Source organism: Cygnus atratus, chromosome 10 (genome assembly GCF_013377495.2).
Source record: "Cygnus atratus isolate AKBS03 ecotype Queensland, Australia chromosome 10, CAtr_DNAZoo_HiC_assembly, whole genome shotgun sequence".
Taxonomy (NCBI): Eukaryota; Metazoa; Chordata; class Aves; order Anseriformes; family Anatidae; genus Cygnus; species Cygnus atratus.
The window spans coordinates 13,024,162-13,050,387 of NC_066371.1; the positions used below are offsets into that span (position 1 = coordinate 13,024,162).

General features: G+C 56.0%; 2 protein-coding genes across 2 annotated transcripts in view; one reads left to right on the forward strand and one right to left on the reverse strand.

Moving 5' to 3' along the window:
• The window catches only part of TWF2 (twinfilin actin binding protein 2), a 29,402-nt gene extending 14,294 nt beyond the window's left edge, over positions 1–15,108 (reverse strand). Inside the window, exons 1-2 of the mRNA XM_035547005.1 lie at positions 14,946–15,108; positions 3,406–3,483 (exon numbers count right to left, since the gene is read on the reverse strand). Coding sequence (XP_035402898.1) covers positions 3,406–3,483; positions 14,946–14,970 — 103 coding nt within the window. The 5' untranslated portion in view covers positions 14,971–15,108. The remainder of the gene's footprint in view (positions 1–3,405; positions 3,484–14,945) is intronic.
• A 2,288-nt stretch (positions 15,109–17,396) lies between these two features.
• On the forward strand, positions 17,397–24,991 carry PPM1M (protein phosphatase, Mg2+/Mn2+ dependent 1M). The gene is made up of 10 exons (XM_035547004.2): positions 17,397–17,645; positions 18,977–19,100; positions 20,097–20,351; positions 20,726–20,838; positions 21,446–21,530; positions 21,857–21,975; positions 22,476–22,539; positions 23,417–23,524; positions 24,050–24,198; positions 24,466–24,991. The coding sequence occupies exons 1-10, from the start codon at positions 17,422–17,424 to the stop codon at positions 24,611–24,613; spliced, it is 1,389 nt and encodes a 462-aa protein (XP_035402897.1). The 5' UTR covers positions 17,397–17,421; the 3' UTR covers positions 24,614–24,991.
• Positions 24,992–26,226: the final 1,235 nt, after the last annotated feature.

The window sequence follows — 26,226 nt, forward strand, 5'->3', positions numbered from 1 at the left end:
TGCTCCACAGAGTTGGCATCCCCATCCTGCACTTTTCAGCACAGAAAAGGGTACTGAAAATACATTATCTTCAACAAAACCACCTGTTTGGAGAAAGCAAGGACAAAAAAGCATAAAAACCTCAACGTACCCTTAAAAACCACAAAGCAGACATGCAAAAGGACGTGGCTTTTTGCAAAGCCCCAAGACCTAGGCTCCCAGAGACCACAATAAATTTCACCTGGCCAAACCTACTGGCACCTCCTAACTATTCCCATCTGCTAGGTGTCCCAGTAGCTTATGCACAAGGCAGTCAGGCCCAATAAATTCACTGCAGGTGAATTGGGCTGCGTTTGAGCCAGACCCAGCAGGGTCCTCAAGAGCCAGCAGCATCCAGGTGTTCCCTAGGCAGAAAATGCCCAAAATGCCATACCCATACCAGTGCCAGCATCGGCACCCACATCCAGTCCTGCAAACTGGAGCCGAATAGCTGCAAGGATTGTCTTAGTCGGCAGATTCTGGGAAACACGGAACTTATTTAGAAATTAAAAAAAAAAAAAAAAACAGAAGTGCGTTTGCACTTGTGACTTCTCTCTGCAGAGCCAGCAGGACTTCCTGAATTGCATCACCTCTCCTCAAAGCCGGTGTGGGCAGGAGCTCCGAGCAGCCACGAGCAGCGAGCGATGGAGAGCTGAGAGCACCTCTGTTACTGCTGAGGAAGGGGAGAGTTGTGGATCAAATCCCAAGTGCCCACCATCCCCAGACAGCACCCTCCACAGGACCATCTGCAGCATCACCCTTTTCAGCCTCCTTCGTTTGCTCTGCGACTTATTCTGCTTCCTCCTACTGACTCTCTGCAGCTCAGCTTGATCCCTTCAGGGCAAATTTTCCTCCCTAGCCCCTGCAGCAAAGGCAAACGCTGCAGCAGCCTCCCACGGCTGGCGTTCCCATTAGCTTGGAAAACGTCAGAAAAGGGAAATTAAAAGCTGCAGCGCTTCACCAAACCGTCACTGGTAGCGATGGAGACTGTTGCCACCTCTTCCTGCAGCACCCTGGGAGCACTGCTGACCCTCGAGAGGTGCCCAGCACCCAGCTGTACGCAGGCAGCTTTGCTCTGAAATGTCCGTGCAAAGCATCGGTCCCCACGGGGACATCACAGGAGACAGGCGGCCGCAAGACGACTGCACAGCGCCACTTTTGTGCGAAGAAACAGAAACCTGTTGGGGCAGGACCCAGCAAAGCATGTCAAGAAACCCACGGACACCACGGAGTGACTAGAGCAGATTTCCCCCATCATTTAAAAATGTTTGGGACCACAAGTCACTCTCAGGCCAGGAAAACATTGCTGAGCCTCGGCATGGAGCTGAGCTCACAGCGACGGCCCGAGATGACGCTAAGGAAGTGTCACTGCTCTGCGGGTGTTCGGCACGTCCAGCTTGCACGGCCGTCGGGTCCTCGCTCAGGTCTCTCTGCACCCACTCCTGACGCACCGAAGCACCCCAAATCCCCTGCAGCCCTGCCCTGCAGGGCAGAGGGTCCTCTGCACCCACGAGCAGAGCAAGAGGCTCCTCTCGCAGCGAGGTTACAGAGCAGAGCGGTGGCACGGAGGGGCTAAGCGACTCATCCCAAGGTTCCCCGAGCCAGGCTGGTGGGGCCACCGCTGACTTGCCCCCAGCAGACCGAGCCCCTCGGGCACAGAGGTACTCCCAGCTCTCCTGCTCACCGCCAGGCAAGGCTGGCGTACGAAGCAGCTGCTGACAATGACACATCACGCAGATAAATATAGCCCATTCAGCCAGAGCAGGGCTGGTGGGACGTGGTTTCCATTGATGGTAAAAAGTCGTCCTTGCTGCTGTCGTCAGCCACAACCCAAAGCCAACAGCGCGAGGCCTCGCACTCTAACTACAGGCTGGGCTTCCGTGATTTATCCTAACAGGACCCTGGTTCACGCTTTTTAAAAGCAAATGGTGACACGAGAGCAAAATTGTTGAAGATGCTCCTGGCTCCCACCGATGAAGCAGACGTAGCATCCCAGCAGGCAGGGAAGGAGTAATCTTGCTGAGGACAAAGCCAACACCGGTGAACTCTGCAGTGGCACTGCTGCCATGTCCCCCGTGCTAGAAGCCCGGGCCACATCCCTCTCCCAGGAGGGGCTCTGCACCTCCCAGACCCTCTGAGGGCTGCTCAGGCTCCTCACAACTGCCACCCCGAGCACCATCCAGCTCCAGGCTGAAGCTCAAATCCCACATCTGCAGTCAGTGGGGTATTGCTTGTTTTACTCCAGCTCCTAACATTCAGCCAGACACAAAGAGCTGGACACGGGCGTGGGACATCCCCCAGCGCAGTGCTGAGGCACCAGAAGGCAGGGTACGGACGCGAAGTCGGCTGCTGAGCTCCAGACCGGCTGATGCCACCTTGGTCCTGACGGCCCAGCCGTGACCAGTGACAGCAGCTCAGCAGGGCATTAACCTCGGTGCGTTCGCTGCGAAACAAGTCGTTCATATGTAATCGCACCAGGCTGAGGCTACAGAAAACCTACACCGCGGAGGTTCCCTGCTGGGACGCTAAATCAGTGCATTGTTCCACTTGCTTATTTGATCAATATTGAGGCCAAAGTCACCTTTTGCCGGGCCACAGGCAAGCAGGCTGGTGCCAGCCTACAGCCTGCAAACTGGGCTACACGCAGCACAGCGGCAGCAGAACAGAGCAGATGCTGGAACTGGGGGCACTGAAGAGCCCCCGCAGCTGTTCTAAAGAGCTGCAGAGAGCCTGCAAACAGGGCCAAGCACAGCCTCCTGCCCACTTCTGCTTGCACCTGGGGCAAGGCATCTGCTTGCCTGGTTCGGGATGCCACATCCAAGTAGGACGGGACAGCCGTGGGACAGGCTGCGCATCGCTCCTGAACGTCCTTGGACCCTCTCCCTCATTGCAAGGGGCACGGGCTGCTCCACTGCTCTGGGAGGCTGCCACCCCCTTCTCCTGCGGTTGTGCCAGCACAGCAGCCTCTCGCTGGGCTCCCCAAAACAACACGCCTCACTGAAAGCCGCCCAGCACCCAGCACCGACTCCCTTTAGCAAGAGAAGGCACCAGCATTGAGAAGAGCTGGTCCAAAGTCAGCGGAAAGCAAAGTCGCTGCTTTTCCCAAGCTACGGTAGCACAGCAAAGCCGCTCTGGCAGAGGCTCTAAGGCTGTTGCTGCCAAGAGCTCGCTCACCAGCTCACATGAATTTTATGCTTGTATTTCACCCCAACCCCGCAGCAGTCTGCTGTGTGCCAGGAAGCCCCGGCAGGATTTTGTACGGTGTTTCCAGAAACGCAAGCTCTTCTTTGGCACGTTTGACCACGGTGACAAAGAGGAAAGAAAGGAGGAGAGGCGAACTACAGAGCTGGTATAGGGTGAATCAAAGCACTTAAAAATGGGGCTTACCGTCCTCAATGACGACCTTGATGAGCCGAACCGAACCATTTCGGGCTCTGGCAAAAAAGTCCCTTAACTCCGTGGTGGCTGAAAGAACCAGAAACATTGTGATCAGATTTAACAGACAAAGCAGGCGCTGCTCGTTGATGGGCTGTGGGGACAGGCAACTCGGCAGGAGAGAAATTGAAAATAATAAAAAATTTAAAAAAAATCACTGGTGCCAAAAGAGTTTTAATAAAAATAATACTACAAAATCCAAACAGCTGGCCTCATCAGTGGAAGTAAAGTGCTGCGTCTCCCTGAGGCTTCAGAGTTAAATAGCAGCTGGGAGCACATGTGATCCAGATAACTTGATACTTGGCCTGGGTGAACATAATCACCCAAATTTAGATGATGGCTTGGCTGGTGCAGGCGGGCAGAGCTCAAGTGACAAGTTTATTAACTTTACAGAGCTGTGAGGTTTGCATCCAGGGTGGCTGGAAGATGTCACAACAGGCAGAGCTCTGACGTCCGGGGCTCACGATGCGCAGCGGGGATGCTGCTGAGCCCTGATGCCGTGCACCAGGAGGGGTCCAAACCAGAGACACCAGTTTGAAATCCTGCAGCAGGTAAAGAACCTCAGGGCGCTCCCCGCTTGCAAACCTGTGGCAGCAGGCGATGGCACCCTGCAAATTTTGCTCCAGAGCCTGCAGGGCTTTGGTTACAAGGCTGTTGGAAAACTCGGTGTGGAGCCACACTCCTCCTTATCCCTCTTGACTGCTGGGAACAGACAACTTCGTTGTCCCATCAAGAAGGGACCATCAGGCTCTGGCAGCAGACAGATACCTAAGTGGCAGCCCACAGTTGGCATTACTCAACCTGGAAGCACCATGGGCACACATCTCCCCACCCCACCAGGGATATTCTACCTGCAGGCAAAGGCAACGCCAAAGAGACGCAGCTTGGAGAGGAGAGCCCCAGGGAACAGAGCATCTCCCAGCCCCAGAGAGTGGGAGGTCTGCAGGGATCCTGCCTGGAGAGCTGGGACCGACAGGGTTTGAACCTCACCTGGAACCCAGGCTAAGGCAGTCAGCGGCTGCCTGTCACGCAGAGGTCTGCGGGAGCACCGGGAGGCTCACAAGAGCAGCACATGGAAGAAGAAACAGCGCTCATTTTCTGGGCTTCTTCTTACCTGCCTCTGTCGGCAGCGCCCAAATTTGCCTTGCTGCCCGACAGCCTCAGGCTCCCTGAGGACCCCTGGAGCCACTCACTCATTTCAGCCCCCATCAGGCTCCCACGTGCAACCCAGACTCTGCATTTCTCTCCAGCCGGGTCCCTGCTTGCTCCTCCCACCCATGCACCCCATGTAACAGACCCTTTCATGCTGGTGCACATCTTTTTCCCCAGCCTTGCTCTGTGTGCACCCATTTTAAAGAAACGGGTACCCAGTCAGGGTGTTGATTCCAGGGCAACCTGGTTGGAAAATCCCATCCTGTGACTTGAAAGCTGCAGAGAGCTCCAGCACTCACTAGAAATACTGCAGAAACCAGCAATGCAAAGGTAAGAGACGCTTCTCCCCAGGCAGACACCCCACTTAGGCTGCACCAGGACCCATGCTTGGACCCAGCAGCAGCACCGAAAGGGGATATCCCACGGAGCCCCATGGCTTGTGTGGGCCACCAGCAGGGCGGCTGGTGCAGACTGGTTTTCCTCCCTCCCGCGTGACAAATCTGAGCTGCATCTGCTTCACCAGCTCAAGAACCGTCCGGATCAGAGATCTTGAGGTTCTCCCTTCCCTTCTTCTGCACAGAGAAAAGGCACGAATGGAACCAGCTCCCAGACTGGTGTTCTGCAAACAGCAGAGGTCGCATAGAAACCCAGAGATTACATCCAAGCAGGACCATTTTAGAAAAACCACCCTTTCTTTCCCCCCTTTCAGCATCAAGGCACGCAGCTCCCCCGGTTTGCAGCACGCCTGCTCAGACCTTTCTCTTCTCCCAGCAGCAGCTCACTGCTCAGCCCGCTCCCACCAGTACCACCCAAGGCGGCTCGGTTATTTTTAGCCCTTTCCCTGATGAGACAGGCTGTTTCCTTCCGGCAGCATCTGTGGTTGTTGCAAATACGAGAGGTTTCTCCCAGGGCGGAAGAGGAGGAGAAAAAGAGATGTTTATACACCCAGGAAACGTAGCACAAGAGCTAAAAGGTCCTAATAAGCAGTAAGCTTCACTTACGGCACTGCCAAAACAGGAGAAAGGGAATAACAACGGTGGCCTTGGATATTCCTACAGCATCAGCTGCTGAGAAGAGAGACAAAAGCCCTGCGGTGCTAACAGGCTTGCAAATCCCTGCAGACGGACCCACCCTTTCTAGAGACCAAGGGCGTGCAGGGCTCGGGAAAGTCAGGAGACTGGGCAAGTGTACCCCTCCTGCACCTGGAACTGGTGGGACTGGCCAAAACCATCGGACTGACAGACCAGGCACTGGCACTTTCTGCACAGACAGAAGGATTTAAGCAGGTACAGAAAAGCATGCACGCTTCCAGAGGACCCTGCTGCCCAACGGGATGCACCGCAAGGTCTGCCAAGAGGAGGAGCACTTTCCAGAGAAGACAGCAGCAGAACCTTCAAAAAAAAAAAAAAAGAATAGATTTCCGTTCTTTAATTCTGCTGAAAAAAAAGTAATTTTCATTAAATAAAAAAAAAATCACTGGGGTGTCTCTGACATTCCCTTCTGCCTCTTGCAACACAGAGCAAAACCCAGGGAAGAGGAAAAGGAACAAGCTAGCTGTGAAGGCTTTCAGCGTGAACTCAGCCACTGTTTCATTACAGCATGATTATGACTTAATTGGCATAGCAGACTTGATGAGACAGCTTGCGTGCCTGAAATATTAATATAAAAGTCCACATCCTGCTCTGGAAGAAAAGCAGGGCGAAGGGAAGAGGCCTTACCCTGGAGATGGAGGTGAGCAGCACCTTTGCCCCAAGGTGTGGGGTGACACAGAGAGCAGGGGAGTCTCTCGGATGCAATTCAAGGGCTGAAAACCCTGCATGTAATCAAACAAGAGCATCTGCAAGGCATCTGAAGCCACAGGAGGTCAGAGGGGCAGGAGGTGGGTGAGTATGGAGGCAAGCCAAGAAAAGATCCTTACTGTGGGCAGTTCCTCAGAGAAATCACAGTTTGTGCTCACACCTCTACACCTTCCCCATTCGGGACGGGAAGAGGCCAGTCAGGGTAAATCACAAGAATTGGCTTTACTCCTGACGCTTCCCTATCGGCATTTGACAATGAGACAAGGTGGGAGAGGAGGAGAGGAAGGAGAAGCTGGGCACACACCAGCACACCCGACGTCAGCCAGGATCTGCACCAATCCCCACAGTGACGCGGCTGCTGGGGCGAGCCGACGGCGTGCAGGCAGCGAGCCTGGCTGATACGCACGGCAAAGAGGGCATGACCATGGGGAACGGTGGTTTAGAGAGCGCTCAGGTGAGGCAGGTGCTTTCCAGCTGGCTGGAGCTCGCGAGCTGCACAGATTGCAGAGCTGCACGTCAGGGAAGGGAGGAGCAACGGAGCTGAGCCAAGGGCAGGCTGCACACGTCTCCTGCCTTAGAAGGGGAGGGAGGGGAAGGGGCAAGCAAACTCACCCGCTTAGCAGGGGTTCCTGGAAAACCCCAGAACAACCCATCAGTCCCGAAACAAACACGCTGGGCTGCAGCCAGCAGGGATCCCTTGAGGACAACTTGCATCACATCAACCTAACTTCTTCCAGCAGAGCCACCAGCCCGCAGGCCAGGCAAAAGCAGGGGGCTTCAAGGATCGCAGCTTGCTATGTGTCTTGAAGTTTCAAAAGCTGTGGTGTTGGTGAACCCCTACAGCACCGGCACAAAACCGTGCCGATAACTCGCTCTGAAAGTTACTAAAGGCTGGATCAAGCAAGAACTCCTGGGGATCTGTTGTGGGTCCGGTTACAGTCCACACTTCCATGATCAGCTCTGGCAACTGTAATAGCGTTTTCTGCAGATGAAAGTTGGGAAGCTAGAGGAGGTGCAAGTGTGCACTGGAAGACAAGGAGAATTCCCCGTACTCTCAGTAGATTGGAGAAACAGGCTGGAAAAAAAGAAATAGGATGAAACTCAATAGGAAGCAAAATATCACAGTAGGAGAGCAACCTGCACAGACAGAGGGTCCAGCCACTCCGGAGAAGAGAGGGTTACGCTGGGTTGCAAGCCAAACACAGGTTAATCGCTTCATGTCACTGCAGGCAAAGTCATTCGCCAAGGCACAAACAAGAGCGTGGCTTTCAAGCTCAGCCGTGTTATTTGGTGCTGACAAGGCTTCGGGCTCAGCAGGAACAACGCATCCAGGCTCGGCATCATGCAAGGAGAAAGGCACAGGCACACCGCGAGTGCCCAACAGATGGCAGCTGTGGGAGCGCAGAGTGCAGGGCAAGCCTGAAGGAACCGGGGTTGGTCAGCTCAGAGAGAAGAAAAATAGGGAGAAGCAAGTTGTACCAGGTTTTCAACCCGAACAGCCACACGATCTGAGGTCCCACCTCAGCACCTGGGAAGTCTCGTAACGATGGTGACCAAACCATGATGCCTCCATCCCTGCCCAGCCTGAAAGACCTCCAGAAACTGGCCAGGGATGCTGCTGCTTTGAGGCAGGGCAGGCTCAGTGGCATCTGAAGAAACCTTCTGGTCTTTCTCCAACAAAGCCCTGCCGTGGACCCTCCTCACGGAGAGCCCACTTTGACCAGGAGCCTCGCAGAAGGCTAAGCGTGGTGCGAGTGCCCGTGCCTCCCCCTGCACCTCCCACCACACGGGACAATACGTCAGGCCTCGTGTTTTGGTGAGCCCAGAAATTGCCTCCGGCCAGCCCGAGCCATGCAACGCCTCCCCTCTCCCATCTGTCTGCGGATGAGCTGCCCACATTGCATTCACGATGTGCTGAAACATTCACCTACCAGCACAACACGCTGGACATGCACAGCGGCCACGTTGTTGGGCCTGCTTGGCAAACGCGCCTCTCGCAGCCTGACTGGGCTGCTCCTCTCTGGTACGGGGCTGTCCCGCGGAGATTTTAGTGCTGGGCCTGACGTCTTTCATCAGCTGAAAATGCTGAGAGGCTGGGCACCACCCCAAGCCAGGCCCAAAGTTGATCCTTTCCAATGTTTACAGCCCCAAACAGCTTATCTGAGAAGAGCTGGGCTGTAACAAGGCCCAAGGCATGACACACCACCGCTCTGTTCCCTCTCCCCGGGATCACCGGCAGCCCAAACCATGAGGGACAGGCACCGCTGAGTGACGCCGGCCGGCCTCCCCCTGCGGACGTGATGGCGTTAGAAGAGCCGCTGCCTGCACAGCACCTGGGGGAGCCCCGGGGGACCGGACCCGCCAGGGATGGGGGTGACGGAGCTCCGTGCTCACCCCAAAGCTCTGCGCGCTTCAGCCCTCCCGCTCGCCCCCCGTCTGCACGACAGCTCAGTGCTCCCGGATCAATAATACATGCTCCCTGAAACAGATGCCTCTCTGAATATGTCGAGTCCCCTTCGTCCTCCTGACAGGAAACCCGAGCCTCCGGCCATCAATCTTTCATCCTCCAGACATAATCCTCAAGTTGAAGCAACTCCAAGCAGCTGCTTCCCTTTCAGCACTGCAGCCCCTCCAGCCAGGGGCACAGCACCCGCAGCTCCCCACGTGGCATGGAGGCCAGCCCCATGGAAGTGCACAACTGCCACAGGCACAGGATTGCTGCTGCTGCTAAAATGGCTCCTGTTCAGTCCATTCCAGCCTAACTCCATCGTGCACCACCTGCTCAACCTGCTTGCTACTGAGCGCTTTCACACTGATAGGCTTGGCTGGCTGGCTGAAAGCACTAAGAGGATTTTATTTCTCACCATAAAATACATATATATCTATCTATCCTTGCAGGTACTCTTTTATCTGGAAAAAAAAAAAAGCTACAGACATCAGAAGAAAATAGAATGAAAGGGCAAAACATTCTGAGCAAGAGAGGACACAACAAAAGCTTGTTCCAATTTTCCATGATGCTGGGCTCTGCTCCACAGAAGGATTTCGTGCGGATGAGTCCTGTCCATATCGCAAATCCTGTCTGGGGACGTCCAGCCACTTGCTCACTCCTGTGAAGCCATTCGCCTCTCAGCACCTAATTTTCCACGCGTGTCCCTGGGAAGCCATCTTCTCTCCACTCCAGCATCTCCCAGTTTCCGATCAGAGCCAGGCCTCCCCATCCCCACCCTGGGGTCAGCAATACCCATTTGGCAGCCGCCCGCCAGCCAGCGATGCAGCCGCCGAGAGCAAAGCACGCTGCTGCCTCACCCACGGAATCGCCTTGCTGGTCCCTGCTCCTCTTCTCTCCCTGTCTCCCAAGAGCAAAGGCACAACCGGGAGCACTGGAGCAGGTGTCAGGAGCCTGGTAGTGATCTCGTTGCATTTAGAGACTCCTGACACACACTTTCCAAGGGACTTCCTCTTCTCCACAGCTTTCAGGGGCATTCATTATTTACACATCCTCAAAATTACAGCTTGAATGGAACTTCTGCAGGGGTGAGAGCTTCCCTCTGCGCTTTCTGAGCCATGGGGGCATTTGCTCCATGTTTAGCATATGCCTAGGGCATTTGTCCGGCCTTTGCTGCGAAGCGCAGCAAGGCCAGGAGCTGGGGCATTGCTGATTGTCACCTGCCTGGCATGCCACCTGCCGGGGCTGCTGGCACCGGCCGTCACCCCAAGCAATGGGGCAGCCTTCAGACCCAGTAATGCAGGTGCTCAGCCCAGAAAAAGCAGCTGCTGCTCCCAAGTGGAGACCTGCTCCCCAAAGACATCTTTGCAGCAGGTCAACGGCCTCTCCTCCGTGTGGAGGCCAGAAACGGGGACGTTTCCCTTCCTGCACCTCAGTGGAAGCCTTATCACCCCGGCTCCTCCCTGCCTCCCACAGAGCGGACCTACAACCACATCTGCTGCAAGATGCGAGTCTGGATCCAGCTTCTGGCACAGGGCAAGCACAGCATAACGTCAGAACCAAGATAACAGGAACCACCTAGCCAAACCCATCACTGCAACGTTTTCCTTCCCGGCGCACACCAGCTCTACATTCACACCAGCGACCTTCCCATCAAGGACCACCCACCCCTCCTCTCCGTCCGCTGAAGGTACAGTGAAGGCACCTGGTTAGTGAGTTACCTCCCATCCCCAAAGCCACCACCAAAGTCAGGCAGCCCAGCACAGCCAGGAGGACAAAGGGACCAAGGAAGCAGTAGAAGGAGTCATCTTCTTCCTTCTTGGGCTTTCTTCTCATTGAAAAGCCAGGAAGGTCTTGCAGGTGGTCTTTGCACCTCCGAGCAGACGCAGCAGCTCCTGCAGGGCCACTGCCCCCCCAGGGCCGCGTGGCCAGGCAGAGGGACCTGCTGGGGATGGGCAGGGGACAGCCCAGAAGCCACACCATCGCCATCCCCTGCCAGGTGCGGTGTTGCAGGGTCTGCTCACAGCTTCAGGCAGGCCGGGAGGGGACACGGCCAGGGAAGGTCCAGCTCTCTGAGCTCAGCGTATTTAGGAAACAAAACAGGATAGGAGATACGCCTATGCTCCCCATTTGCTCTCCAGTTTCACAATTACCTCCCCCCCACACACACAGAAGCAGGTGGTGGACACCACACGTGGGCATGGGAAGGTCATCCCCATGCTCCTACAGCCCCACATCTTGTCCCTCCCCAAGCAGGGCAGGAACCAAACGCTTTTTTTTTTTTTGGTTGACGGAACACAGGCATTTGCAGTCTCCCACAGAAACTACAAAACTGATTTCTTTTCAGATGAAAAAAAAAAATCACCCCGAAGTAACTTTTTCTCTCTGGATGGAGGTTAAGAAAGAGCACCCAGAGGTAACCAAAAAACAGTGGGTAACTTCCCACCCATGCCAAAGCCTTGGTTCAGCACCTCCTTATTACAGCACAACGGCCAGTCCAGCCAGGACAGAGAGTGCTGTCCCCATCTATCACAGCTCCGGGCAGAAGAGACAGCAAAACTACCCAGTAAATCCTCATAGTAGCTAAAAAGCAGGTTTCTAGCCACAAGAAACCCTCAGCAACCCTTGCCAGCTTCCTAATGCCCACAATAATATGTTATAACTTTTGGTTAGCCCTGAAGCGGTCAGGCAGTCAGAGGGGATAATCTCCAAAGGTCCCTGCCAACTGAGCTGCTCTGTTCTATGGCATCTCCCCAGCCGGGCAGTCTCCGTGGCAGCCCAGCTTTCTCATCAGCACCTTTGAGAGAGGTGCCACAGATACCTCAAAAATTAGCCTTTAACGCAGAGGCAAGAGGCTGAGCCCTGACGAACACCCCAAACTCTTCACCCTCGTGTTCCCGCAACCCGAGCAAGCGCTGCTATCGCCTCCCTCTCCCCAGGACCAAATATTTTTTTCCAAAAAGTCAGCACACACAAAGCGGTGACGCTCCTCCCTCCCCACGTCCCGTGGCGTGCCTGCTTTTTGCTGCCAGCTGTGCAGGGAAAAGGAGGTCACTCGAGTTTCTGAGGCATTCAGGCCCGGCCCTCCCCTGTGCCACTTACACCAAATTCTTGCTTTTGAGCTACCACTGAAAGCTGGGCTCACAGATGGAGCTGGGTCGATTATCCACAACGTCTTCCTCAGGTGCCCGCTGGATGCTCTGACGCTGGAGGCATCCAGAATGCAGCAAACAAAGCTTTTATTCCTACAGAGCAACTGGAGGCAGACTGGCGGCACCGACGTCAGCCACAAGCTGAGGACAGGAGGAGACCTCACGCCCACCTCCGCCTGTTGCTGGGGGTGCCCCACAGCTCCACCTGCCCCACGGCTACAGCTCCTGCACCACCACCTCCAGCCCCCCAAGCTGGCTGGGGTGTGCCATCCTAGTTCCCCTGGGTGGCAGATGCCTTCCTGTAAATGGGAGAGGGAAAAAAATAAAACAAAAAAAAGCAATGCATACCCCAAAAAATTCATAACGAGGCCTGTGAAACTGGGAAGAGCTGGAAAATCCCTCCTCCTTGGCAAACAACAGAGCTCAGACGCTCAGCAGAGGAGAAGAAAGCAGCAGTGGGATTGCTAGTTCTCATCTGAGAGTGAGTCAGCTTGCTGCCAAGGGAAGGAGTTAATTCGACCGCTGTGCCAGGGCAGGGAAGACCAAAAGACACCCAGACCATTTGTGGGGTTCCCCGTTGCGCCGACTGCCTCTGACCCAGCTCTGCATCGCAGGCGCTCGCCCAGCAGCTTCAGGCAGAGAGAAAACTGCCTTGCCTGGAGGACAGGGCGCACAGCACAGGCAGCGGGCGGCTTCGGAGAGCCATCGGCCCTTTTGTCCAAGGCAAAGAGAAGGGACAAAGAGGCAGAACGAAGAGGAACACCGCAGAAAGCGCTGGACGGCCGCCTGCATCACCACTGCTTGTTTCTGCTGATGTTGATCCCAGAGCAGCACGCCAGTTCGGTTATCAGAGATGAGCAAAATTGCCTCAGAGACCTGCACATCCAGGAGGACATCAAAGATGCTGCGGGACTGAGACCACCCAACGCAAGCTGCTCTCTCCAAAACCCCGAACGAGCAGGGAAGTTTTAAGCCCATCCGTTTCCTCCCCAAGGAGGGAACACGGTACGGGGGGCACCCACCCACACCCAGCCCAGCTGCTGAGGTAGAGCCTGTGGAGCCGTCCAGGCCCATCTCACCCTGCACAGGCTGCAGCTCCCGGTGGGGAGCACCAGTCCCTTCCCCTTTCCACCAGAAAGCTGCTGACAGTGCACCTTACGAACTACAGACAACAATGACCCGAACCGATAATCCCGGCACGGTTTTCCAAGCACCGTGCTGCAGGAATGGGATGAGGCCACCTTGCTGCCCCCTTGCCAGTTCTCCCTGTGATTCCCCCCCCCTCCAGCCCCAAGGCTGGCAAAGGTTAGCGCTCCCCGAGAGCAGCTCAGCAGCTTCGCAGGGCCGGCATCTCTCTTCCAGCTCTGTTTCAAGCCCCAGGGCACCCATAGAGCCCACCGGGGCGGGTGGCATCAGTGAGCGGCCACGGGGCCAAGCACCAGGGGCACGGGGCAAGCAACACGCCTCACCCACACCAAGCCCCACCGGAGAGCTCTGGGTGCACCAAGAGCCCGGCTGGATGCTGGGGTCCATCCCGCTGATTTATTTCTGGTTTTATTTTTACAATACAGTGAACATTTAAGTAGATCCTGGACTTCGACATCTCAGCAGAGGGCTTAAACTAGAGGCAATGAGTCTGGACCCAAATGTTGTCAGCTACCAGCACTCCCAGGCAAAGCAGGAGAAACACCTCAGCACCACCCCTAGCTCCTCAGCGGATGCTCCAAGAGCGTCTGACGGGGAAGGATGCTCCCGACTGTCCTCAAGCGAAGGCAACGTGCACAAGGAGAGAGAGAGGTGGTGCTGCAAAGGAACAGCAGCCGTAAATTCACCACGCTTGCAGACAGACATTTGCCACGAGGAAGGGCGCCGCGATGCCCACGCGCGCCTCTGCCCGTTCTCCTGCCGGGAGCAGCGGTGCTAAGTTCACACCCGACCTGGCACAGCTCGGGCCGGCATCTCTCACATCTCTGCTCACATATTGATTCACTCCCATCAATTATGCAGCACCTCTGGTCCTGATTAATGCTGCCAAGTGAGCCGGCAGGCGGAGAGCAGGGGGGAAATGCCACGAAGACGCGCACCGACACATCCAGCTGCACTCACAGATCCGAGAACTGCCATCGCTGCCTCTTGGAGCCCCTCCCCAGTTGTTTTTTTTTTTTTTTTTTTTCCAGAAATCGGCCTTCTCCATCCCACGTAAAAGTTTCAGAGACACCTCTTTGCCGTGCTTTCCATCCCTTTGTTTGAACGCGCTCCTCCCGCGCCGAGGTGGGAGGACGCGGGTGATGGCGGGGGCACGGCAGGACGCTGTCCCCCTCGTGCTCCCACCCTTCTCTGTCCCCCTCGTGCTCCCACCCTTCCCTTTGGCAGCTGGTTTTGGCTGTCCCAGCCCAGGCCCCTCACAACGGGGAGCACCTTCGGGGACACGCTTTGCGGGGCCGAGCGGCCGGAGGGAAGCGGGCCTGCCCTGCTCACGGAGTTGCCACAGCAGAAGGCGGCTTCGTGCCCGAGCCGAGCTGCGTGACAGCCTTTTTTTTACCGAGCGGCAGCCAGACAAAAGGGATGCGCGAAGCCACCGACGCCGGCAGCGCCTGCGGATCAGCCGAGCTCCCCCAGCCGCCTCCCCGCAGGGCCGGGCTGCGTGAGCCCCCCCCGGCGCCCCCCCCCCATCCCCGGGCAGCGGAACCCGCCCGCGGCTTCGGGGAGCTCCGCGCGGTGACACCGGCACCGGCCTCCCGCGGGGAGCAGACTCCCGGCCCGCCGGGACCGGAACGGGCCCGCGATGCTCGGGGCGCGGCCCCCGGGGGCTCCCGCCCGGGGCTCGGCGAAGCCGCTCCGCGGTGCGGCGCGGCCCGGGGGGGGGGCGGCCCCGGAGCAGCCCGCAGCGGGCCCCGCCGAGGGGGCGGCGGCGGCCCCCGGGGAGCCGGCGGCCCCGCTTACCGTGGATGCCGGTCTGGTGAGTCATGGCTCCGAGCCGCTCCGCTCCGCTCCGCCGCGTCCCGGGCAGGAAACGGCTCCGCCGGCAGCGCCTCCCGCTTCCGGAGCCGGAGCCGGAGCCGGGCGGGGCCGCTGCCCGCACCGCCCCCCCGGGAGGAGCCTGCCCGGGGCTGGGTGCGGGGGGAGGAGGTCTGAGGCAGCGCTGGGTGTTCCTGCCCGCCGCGGGGAGGGGACAGCCCCCCTCCAAAACCAGCAGTCCCCCCCTCGAAACCAGCTCCCCCCCCCCAAAACAGCAGCTCCCCCTCCAAAACCATCAGCCCCCCTCCAAAACCAGCAGCTCTCCCCCCAAACCAGCAGCTCCCCCCCAAAAACCATCAGCACCCCCCAAACCCAGCAGCTCCCCCCCCAAACCAGCAGCCCCCCCCAAACCAGCAGCTCCCCCCCAAACCAGCAGCACCCCCCAAACCCAGCAGCTCCCCCCCCCAAACCAGCAGCCCCCCCCAAACCAGCAGCTCACCCCCCAAACCCAGCAGCCCCGCTCTGAAGCCCCAGCTCTGTACACGGTGGCGTGCCCGGCATCTGAAACGCAGCGCGTAGGTGCGGAGCTCAGTGATATGGTTTAATGGTGGGCTTGGCAGCGCTAAGCGAAAGGTTGGACCAGATGATCTTAAGAGGCCTTTCCAACCTACGTGATTCTGTGAAATGCCAACTGAAATGATTCTGTGATTCTGTGAAATGCCACAGCTTCCCTCTTCGGGAGCCCTGAGCCTGCGGTGGCAGAACCTGCAAAGCCCTGCACAGGAGCTTGCACTGCTGTGATGTGGAGCCCGCCTGCACGAACCCGTCCCCATTGCTGCCAACGTGCCACACCACACAGGTGGCGTTTGCCACCGAGGCTCCTGTAGCAAGGCCAGAAATAAAAATGGGGTTTGACCACGGTGGCTTTTCGATGTATCTGCAGGCACCAACTCCTCCCTGCCCGCAGAGCACGCAGGATCGGGTGCTTGTGTTGTGCTCGCCGAGAGCTGCCCAGGGAGCACGCAGCCAGGCTGCGTGGGACTCACCAACATCACTGACTCAGCTGCAGCTTCCAGCAGCTTCCTTCTCCTACACGTGCAAGTGACATCCATGATCGAAGCACTGCTGCCACAGCTTGGCAAGTTCACGATGGTGACTGTATTTGCCAGAGCAACCCCCAGGCGTGGGCCAGGCTGTGCTTCCCTCGAGCTCACTCTGGAGAGGAGAGGGGCTTTGAGACAGAGCCACCAGCCTGCTCCGGGGCCGCTCGTCGCCCCACGGGACCCGAGGACATCGGCACAAGGTGGTATGCAAAACAAAGGGCAAAGGGGCACCGCCACTTCCTCAGCCTTCATCTGGGCCTGCACACATAACCTCAGTGCAGAAGGAAAGTTACCAGCAAGTGCCTAGCGCCACCCACCTGGGAGAGGTCTGACTCAAACACAGATTGGTTTTTGTTTGTTTTTTTTTTTGGCTGGTGACTCAGTTTGGACCCTGCAGACAGCTTCTGGTTTTGCCAGCAGAGGCTTTCACTTCCTGCAGCAGCTCAGGGCTGGAGAGGGAAGAGACCAGGGACAGGTTTTCAAGCCAAACAGGAACAAGAGTGCTCTCTAGGCCAGTTTTGCCATTCTCTCTCTGGCCTTACCCACCCTGGACAGTGTTTTAGGGGGGCTCTGGGGCTGCTTGTTCACATCTCCAGTGCCTTTGTGCATCCTTTCCACCAACCCTTAACAACATGTCTGTGGGCTTTCAGTTCTGTTTCAATTCTGTCTTTCGGTGAGCTTCTCTGCAAAACCCATGAGGGCTCCGTGACTGTGGTGCGTGGTCCCCAGCCCACCTTCGGAGGCCCAGACGCTGTTCTGAAGGCCTCTGATCGGTCGCCGCGCTGAAACTGGACCTGGGGAGTAAGTAGCATGAGACAAGGGGCCGTGTAAGCGATCCAGCACGGAGGAGCTGGGAACCTGAGACCCGCTCACCTCCGAGATGTGCTGACCCGCAGCAGGCTGCTGCTTAGCGCGCCCAGCAGCTGCGGTGGGACACCGAGCACACGACAGGGTCGCTGCCAAGCCCCGCTCCTGGCTGCCGGGGCTGCCTCTCCCTCGCCTTCCTGTGCTCTCCTCAAGTCTCTGGCCGTGCAGGAGGAAAATCGTGGAGACCCCGCGCCAGCCCACCCCCGGGCGCTTTGGGTAGCGCTGCTCGGGGCTCCGTCTCCGCCACCCCGCGGCTCCAGCCTTGGAGTCCCCAGCTCCGAGGAACGGCGACGCGGCTGTCGCGAGGAGCCAGCCGGCAGCTACCCCGCTTCGGCCCGGCGTTGGGAGCCTGCCCCGCGGCCGCCATCCCAGCTCGCCCCTTCCCTCCCTCCCGCGGCGGAGGCCGGGCCAGGGGGCGGGCCGGGACCGGGGCCGGGCAGGGGCGGGAGGCGCTGCAGGCCGGGCTAGGCCGCGCCGGGCCCGGTGCCCCCATGTCCGCCGAGTGGCTGCGGTGGGTGCGGCGGGGCGGCCCCGCGGAGCGGCCCGGAGGCAGCCAGGAGCCGGGGCCGCGGCCCCCGCCCGCCGCTCCGTGCTACCGCCGGCCCAAGTTCCTGCGCGGCGGCGGCGGCGGCGGCGAGGAGAGCCCGCGGGGCGGGCGGGCCGTGCGGGGCACCGGGCCCGAGCGGCCCCTGCCCTGGGGCTCGGGCTACGCCGAGTGAGTGCGGCCGCTGCCGGGGAACGGGGCCCCGGGGGGGCGTGGGGCCGGCCGTGCGGCGCTGGGGGGCTCCCAGGTCTGCGGGTGGCGCGGGGGCCCCGCGGGTCTCTGCGGGATGCGGGGCCGCGGGTGGGGGGGTGGGCGCGGAGCTGTGCCCAGGGGAGCGGGGCTGTGGGGGCAGCCTGGGCACGGCCGGGAGCCCCCCCCCCCCGCCGTGCCTGGTGCTCTGCCGGCCGTGCTGCGGTGAGGGGAGGCCCTCGGCCTGGATGGCCCCGCAACTTTTCGGGGATCCGAAAGCAGGATCCCGGCTGCTGCTGCTTCCGTGAGGAGAGGAGCAGAGGCCGGGCGGGTTGGTCCCGGGGTGCGTGCACCCACCCCCAGCCGATTGCCCGGGCACAGCGGGACGCAGGCAGCTCCTTGCCCCTGCTCCTTCTCCCCGTCTGTGGCCGGACGCCCGCCCGCCTCTGCTGGGCTGCTGCCAGCCGCCCGCCGCAGCGCTCGTACCCCGCACTTGGTGGCTGGGGCAGCCCCAAAAGCAGCGCTGGGGCAGCAGCAGGTCAGCTCAGGCATCTCGTCCCCTAACCCAGCCCTGTGATTTTACTGCTGGGACATCGCCTGTCTGCTGTTCCGCGCTCCTGGAGCCGCGGGGTTGCCGTGTTAGGCAGCGGCGAGCTAAAAAAACCCTCCCTTGTCAGGGGAAGGGATTTCTGACCATTGAGTACGAGTCACTGCAGCGTGCCTGAGAGCCAGGCTGCCAGCGCTGCCTGGAGCAGGTGGTGGGGAGCAGCCTCCTGGGGCAAGCAGCACCAGAGAGTTGTCCCCTGGCTCCTAGCAGAGTGCCGTAAAAGCAAAGGGAAAAGCAGAATATCAGAAATCTCTGGTTTTGCCTCGTTTATGGGCAGAGGCACGTTGTGGTAGGCCCACGGTGTGACGTGGTGGCAGTGGGGTTGCGATGTGCAGTGCGATGAGCTGTGCGAGGAGACAAGGTGTTCACCCAGGGACCAACATTAGCAAGCCTAGGACACTGCCAGCAGGTGTGCAGCTCCCTGTGTCACCAGCACAGCCCAGTTGCTTTGGCTGCCAGCAAGGGCTGACAGAGGCAGGAGTGCTTCCAAACCACTTCTGCCCCATAACTCGTGGCGTCCCTGGCAGAGGCGTTTCTCACCGTTGTAAAGGATGCGATGTTTATGTTGGTACCAGCAAAGAGATCCTTGAGTTTGAAAAGGGAGCAGCGAGCTTGGAGCTGGAAGGAAGGAGCAGGGGATCATTCCCACGCGCACCTGTTGGATGGGCAGTGCTTCATGCCTAATCTGGAGTGTTTGAACCTGCAGGGTTATCAATGCTGAGAAGTCGGAGTTCAATGAGGACCAGGCGACATGCTGCCAGATCTCCATCCGCAGGAGGGAGCTGGGCCTGGAAGAGGACAAGGAGTGGCTGATCCTGTGCTCCACACAGGTATGGCCCATGGTCAGGCTGTGTTAACCCTGCTGCCAGCCCTGCCTTGAATCCAGGGGCCCAGGTATAGAAAATACAGAATTATGGAATGGTAGAATGGTTTGGGTTAGAATGGACCTTTAAGGATCATCCAAATCTAACGCCCTGCCACAGGCACAACACCTCGCACCAGCCCAGGCTGCCCAAGGCCCCATCCAGCCTGGCCTTGAGCACTTCCAGGGATGGGGTATCCACAGCTTCTCTGGGCAGCCTGTGCCAGTGCCTCACCACCCTCATGGGAAAGAATTTCTTCCTGGTGTCTAATCTAAACCTACCCTCTTTTAGCTGAAAGATGTCACTCCTTGTCCTCTCACTATATTCCCTGATAAAGAGACCCTTCCCAGCTTTCCCGTAGGCCCCCTTTAGGTACTGGAAGGACAATGTAGTTGCCCCATCAGTCCTGGACACCCCCAGGCTGAAACCCTTTCTTGGATGTGTTTAGGGGAGCCATGACTGGCCAGCAAAGGCACAACTCTACCCATATATACTATTTCTATTTCCTTGACCTGTGTCTTGCAGCGTTTGTGGTTGTCCTAGCCCTTTACTATGTTCCCTAAGCTTTCCTTTACTTGTACTTGCTCTGCTTCCGAAGACTGCATGTTAGTCATCATCACTTGGGCACAACAGATGCTCTCACCTTATAAAGACTGGGAACAGTGCTCTCTTTTCTCCTGTAAATAGAAATTCTCCAAATGTGGAGGAGGAATAGCATGTGAGGGTGTGCAGTGATGCTTCTGGAATCTCAGAGCTGAGCTGGCAGGTCTGATGGAGCAGCACATCCATCAGCGTGGTCATCATATGAGTTTGAGCTGTGCAGGGGATTCACCAGTGGTCGGGGAGGGTGGCTGGGATGGAAGAGCCAGGCAGAACACATTCAGCGCATCCTGACAGTGCGCCCACTGTCCATATGGCCTCTCTCCACCTCTCTTCCCCCCATCTTCACTCTTTTTGTTGCAGTTTTTGACTGGTTACTACTGGGCACTCTTTGATGGCCATGGTGGCCCAGCAGCTGCCATCATTGCCTCCAACTATTTGCATTACTGCATCAAGCAGAAGCTGGAGGAGGTTGCGGGGGCCATCACAGAGGCCCATCCCCCCATGCACATGAGCAGACGCTGCGTTTGCGACAGTGACCCCCAGTTCGTGGAGGAGAAGCACATTCGTGTGGAAGACGTGGTGGTGGGAGCCTTGGAGAATGCCTTCCAGGAATGCGTGAGTCCTCCGTTCCTGCTGACACAGGTGGACAAGCCTGTCCCTCCTCCCTGTCCCATGTGGGCAATGGCTCCCTCGTTCTCAGCTCTCTCCTTAGGAAGTGCCCGGGCACTGGTCACCCAGGTGCTTTAGCCTGCCACACGGACAAGGCTTGGCTGAGGGTGCCCAAATTAGTTCTGCAGCCTGTCCTTAGCATCTAGTCCAGTAGCAACAGCTTCATTGGCTGCACTGAAGCAATGCTGTCTTTGGCCTTGCTGATTTTCTGCTGACCATTTTCCATCAGTTTTTGCTCTAGATTTCTGCTAGGAGGCACAAGGCAGCTGCAGAAAACAACACCCCAGTTCATGTCATTCTGAACTTGTTTAAACCAACAGGATGAAGTCATTGGCCAGGAGATGGAAGCCACTGGCCAGACAGGAGGCTGCACTGCTCTGGCTGCTCTTTATCTCCAGGGAAAACTGTATGTGGCTAATGCTGGGGACAGCAGGTGAGTAACAAGAAAAGGGAGAAGTTGCTTGGGACCCAGAGCTGGGAGATGAGCAGAGTTTCCAGCACCTTACATAATCCTAGAAAAGGTGAACGTGCGGCCCCTCTGTGCCGCAGCATGGCTGCCTGCCTGCTACAGGAGCTGTTGGGTAGATGGACGGATGGATGCTCTCGTGTCTTCTAGATGGGCTTTCAGATTTCAAAGGACTAATGCTGCCTGGCCATGGGGCAGTGCTGAGGCCTTAGTGCAGCAGTAAGCTCATCCAGGCAGGAGTTCAAAAGTGGGAGGTGATTTCAAAGCATCGTAAAGAGCTTCCTCATCTGTCCTTGGCTGCCATTCCTCTGAGGTGTGCCATTGTTAAACCAGGCAGGCTCAGTTCTCTGCTGTGACAGCAGAGTTGCAATTGAGTCACTTAAAATGCACCAGCATTTTTAAACATTCCTAGGTGCGTAGCCGTTCTCTGGGATTGCTCTGCTGTGAGTTGTGCTGCTCCCACAGCTGGCTGACCCTGCTGCTAGCCTCAGTAAGGGGAGGTCAACAGAGATGGGGCTGCGGCGATGCTTATATGGCAGGGCACAGATCAGCTCTTTACCTCTTCCTCTTGTAGGGCCATTCTTGTTCTGAAGGACACCGTCGTGCCCATGAGCTGTGAGTTCACCCCCGAGACAGAGAGGCAGCGACTCCAGCACTTGGTGAGTGACTCCTTTCACACATCACACAACCAAGTTTGGTCCAGGAGAGCTTGTGATGAGAGCATCACTTGCTTCCTTAAGGACTGTAAGCACTCTGGGGCCAGAATGTCATTTGACACCTGCCATGGAGGGCCGTGAACAAGATTCAACTAACAGCATTTAGTATCGGAGAGGCTAACGTCCAGCTTGTCCCCTTGTTTTCCTGGTTTTGTTCCCATTCTGCAGGCAGGGGTGCCAGTCCCAAGGCAGGAGCAGAGCACGGGCTTGGTGCTCATCTCTGCTGAAGCGAAGCCTGTCTATGCTCGTGCCTTTGTTCCCTCCTCCAGGCTTTTCTCTTCCCCAAGCTCCTGGATGGAGAGTTCACGCGCTTTGAGTTTCCACGGAGGTTGAAGGGAGATGACGTGGGTCAGAAAGTCCTGTACCGGGATTACTTCATGGAGGGCTGGTGAGTCCTTTCTGTGTGAGGACAGGGCAGTGGGCAGGGCAGCTTTACCTGCTAGTAGCAATGGGAAGGTGAAGGGGAAAGGGACTGTCTGAATGCAGCAGCAGGGAATGTGAGAGCAGTGGGTGTAAAACCGTGTTATCTAAGTAAAGGATGCTGCAAGCAGCCTCCCAGCAGCAGCTCTGCCCTGCCTGAAAGACTGGGACCAGTGGAGGGAGGTTAAGGAACTTCTGTGAGAGATGGTCCTGGGCTCTTACAACCTCAGGCAGCGAGCCCCAGCTTGGTGCAGGTACAAGGAAAGGAAGGGGAGAGGGAGAAACAGTTGGGCATTCAGCAAAGGGTCATTCTTTACTGCATCTGCTTCAACAAGTCAACTTATCCCTTCTTCAGTCAGCTCCCTGTGCATAGGGACACCACGAGGGTTTAACCGCAGTTGAAATGCTCAGACTAAGTTGTACCATCAAATGGACAAATCTAAATCAACACTCACTCCTCTGTTCTAGGGGATACAAGCTGGTGGAGAAAGCTGACCTCAAGTATCCTCTTGTCCATGGTCATGGGAAGCAGGTAGTTCAATGCTTTACACGCTGGGAGGGCGCGTTCTCAGAGCATCCCGATCACTCACATTCATGCTCTGAGGCTCTCCAGCATGGCACAGACGCGCAGCTCTGCACAGCGCTGACACAGCAGCTTCCGTTGCAACAAACTGCCTGTGAGCAAGTGCAGAGCAGGAGGAGGTGTGTACCAGATCCTCCAGAGCCAAGAGGTTTCATCCTCCTCCAAAACACCTTCTAGTGGAGTGGATGGCAGCCCCGATCTGGCCTGGCCTTTCCTCCTCTCCATTTGCACACAAGAAACCATTCCAGCTATCATTTCCTGTTGCTGTCAAAAGATCCCAACTCAGATGTTAACCTCCAGCTCTAACCAGTGCCTTTCCCAGAGGAGCAGCTGAGGAAAGGAGTCTGGAGAGGGAAGGAGGCGGGGAGAAGCAATGACTGCACACATCCAGTGCTTGCCCTACCACCACCAGTGGTGCAACCCACGTGCCGGCCCTTTGCAAAGATTCAGTGCAGAACCTCCTTTGCAAAAACAAAGGACCATTTATTTCAAGCCAGCCTAATTCTCTTCCTTGCCATCTCAAATCAAAAACAGATACCACCATGGGCTTCCCGAGGTCTGGAGTACACACCACTCACTCCGGAGCGCACCATGGGCCATCACCGTGAGCTACTACCATGAGTGGCCATCCATGTGCTGGCTGTCCATCTCCATGCTCACATTAGGGCATCACTTCTAATCACTCCTCCATCTCTGAAGATTCCAGGGGCGGCTCTGGGCGATATTTGGATAAAGGTTCTAAAGGCAGTGCATAAATCATTCAGGACAAACCATGCATCTGCCTTTAAAGGTGCCACGTTCTTATATTTGCTTTCTTTGGGGCCAGGCTCGCTTGCTGGGGACTCTGGCTGTCTCTCGAGGTTTAGGGGATCATCAACTCAAAGTCATCGACACCAACATTGAAGTGAAACCTTTTCTCTCCTGCATTCCTAAGGTTAGTCACAGCATGTGGGAGTTGCAGGGTGGTGGTGGAATTATGCCGCTCCTCCTCTCTAGCACCCACGTTTTGGAGACCAGGCAGGTCTCAGCCACGTCCTTTTTCCATCTTCCTTCTCTCCGCATACTGCCCAGAGAATCCCCAAGGCAGAATAATCTAGAAGCACAGCAGCAAGGGGACATAAAACATTGAAAGCATCCTGATCCCACTGTAAGTCATCTCTCAGGGGAAGTCATCTTCCTTACCCCTCCTGTACGTTGCAGCAGTTGAAGTTACTGTCAGCATACTGACCAGAACGGAATACACTCACCTGCTAGAGGAGGTTTTAGAGGAGGTATACACTCACCTACTCGGAGGAGTTTTGCAGTCTGTGATTACCCTCACACAGGGAAGCCAAAGAATCACAGAGCTGTATGATGCTTCCCAAAGCCAGGTGCAATATGGGAAACATGACAACCCTTGGTAAATACCTGGAGTTTTCACACGTGAGAAAACCCTCTGATCTACTCCTGTGCTTTCCAGGTGAACATATTTGACTTCGCTCTGCATGACATTAAGGAAAACGATGTCCTCATCATGGCAACTGATGGCCTTTGGGACATTTTGTGCAACAAAGAGGTGGCCCATATGACCAGGAGCTTCCTTGCAGAAAACAGGACAGATCCCCACAGGTAACAACAGTTGCCATCGTTTCCCTTTCCAAAGAACCTGTCTGGACCAGCAGGCTGAGATCACTTGGCTTCTAGGTCAGCTCCAGCATGACCAAGCGCTCTTTTCTGTGACTCTGAAAGGACTGGACACTGGTCTTTCCCAATCCTAAAGAAGCAGTGACAAAGCTGGTGTCTTAAGAAATGTAGTAACGCAAAGCCCCATCTCAGTGTTGTTCTTGAGAGGCAGCGTTGTGTTAGACCAAAACTCACTTCTCTTTCTACACACAGATTTTCAGAACTGGCCAAGTGCTTGGTATGCAGGGCAAGAGGAAAGAAGATAGGCCACCAGTGGATGCTGGATGATAGCCGTGAGGCATCCTACGATGACATCTCTGTATTTGTCATCCCACTACACAACAGGGATGAGGACTGTTAACGTGATGTGCAGCATCTTGGTGCCCCCCTACTGCGGCACCATTCAGCATCAATGCAAGACTAAGGATTTCTGCTGCGCGCGCACACTCTTCCAGTAAAACTACCTGATACAGAACCTGAAAATGCACAGCCAGCCTTTACGCAGAGGATCAACAAGAACATGAACTTCTTATAAACATGCACAAGAAGAACAGCTGACAAGTCATTCCTCGTACTCCCTTTTTTTTTGTTGTGCCAATAACAAATTGCCAAAGTGGCCACGCAAGCCAAAGAACAATATTTAAGGTCTTTGCAGGACAATGAGCCTCAAATCCACATTTCTAGTGGTTCTAGTGGCCTGTCCTCCTTTTTAATATTAAAGAATGAGGATCAACTAAGATCCAACCAGTCTTGAGTGCTGGATTTTAATCAGACTTGAACTGAGTTTTGTAAAACTGGATGTATAAGCTATGAATGTCCCTCATGTCCATTTGCTGCAACACAAGATCAACTAAAAAAAAAAAAACAGAAGCTGTTGCTAGGACAGCATTACATACAGCAGCGGCCCAGACCTCTACCAGTTGAGAAAGTTGCCATTTATAGGCAGCGCCACCTCAAAACAGAAGATGTTATCAGATGGAGCTACACATCAGTGCACAGAAGCTTCCCCCGCAAGGGTAGATGCCTTACTTATTTAAGAGCATTTGTGTAATGTGCTACGTACCCAGTGTACAGATCTCCATTAAAATTTTAGTCCAGAACACTCACTAAGACTTTAGAGGTCATTTCTGCCACTGACAGTGAGGCTGGTTTCGTAGCAGTAGTGCTGATGAGAACTGTTTAAATACAGCAGCTGATTTCTTAGAAGAGCTCCAAGCAAGATAGAAAGGTCAGATTTGTCTGGAGTGCTGAACCACAAGTGCTATGCTCATTACAACAGCAGACAAGCCCAAATGAGCTGTGCCTTAAACTTTTATGATATTTATGATATGCTCTTAACCTGTTCAGTAGCCAGGTGAATTCAGGTCTAGACAAGCTTCCCATCTCCCCAAGTCCTCACTTTGTTTTCATTATTCCTTGCACAAGTTGCAGCGTTCCCCAGTGAAGTGGACAAACCCACACATCTTTGTTAACTGCTTGAGTTCCATAAGGATGAAAGACCTAATAAAAGAAAATTTTCCTATCTTCTTCCAGCTTTGTTCCTGTTCAGTTTTACACAGACCTGACATGAAAGAAAAATGGCCTTAGAAAACCACAGGGGAGCTTTTGCTTCAGAGTTGTCTTTTGCCCCTAACTTACTTGTTGCTAGAAGTATTCCCCAAGCGGTACCACCCCAAAAGGCTTGGTGTCAGATTATTTCTTGCAGTACAAGGCCTGGACCCAGGAAGGAGGCAGCCTTCTAAGGTATCTGCTCATGGTTTAAGCAAGCAGTATAAAAAAAAAAAAAAAAAAAAAACTCTCCAGCTTCACTTTCTCCCATCCTCTTGAGTTTAACCAGAAAGTAACACATGGGATTTTATCTAGGTTAACTCAGTGCTGCCATCCCCTGTATGGAGCTTGACTATAATGATCCCAGTCTCCTGTTACAGCAGCTCAGCAAGCTATTTCCCCACCTTCCTACTGAGAAAGGGCTCT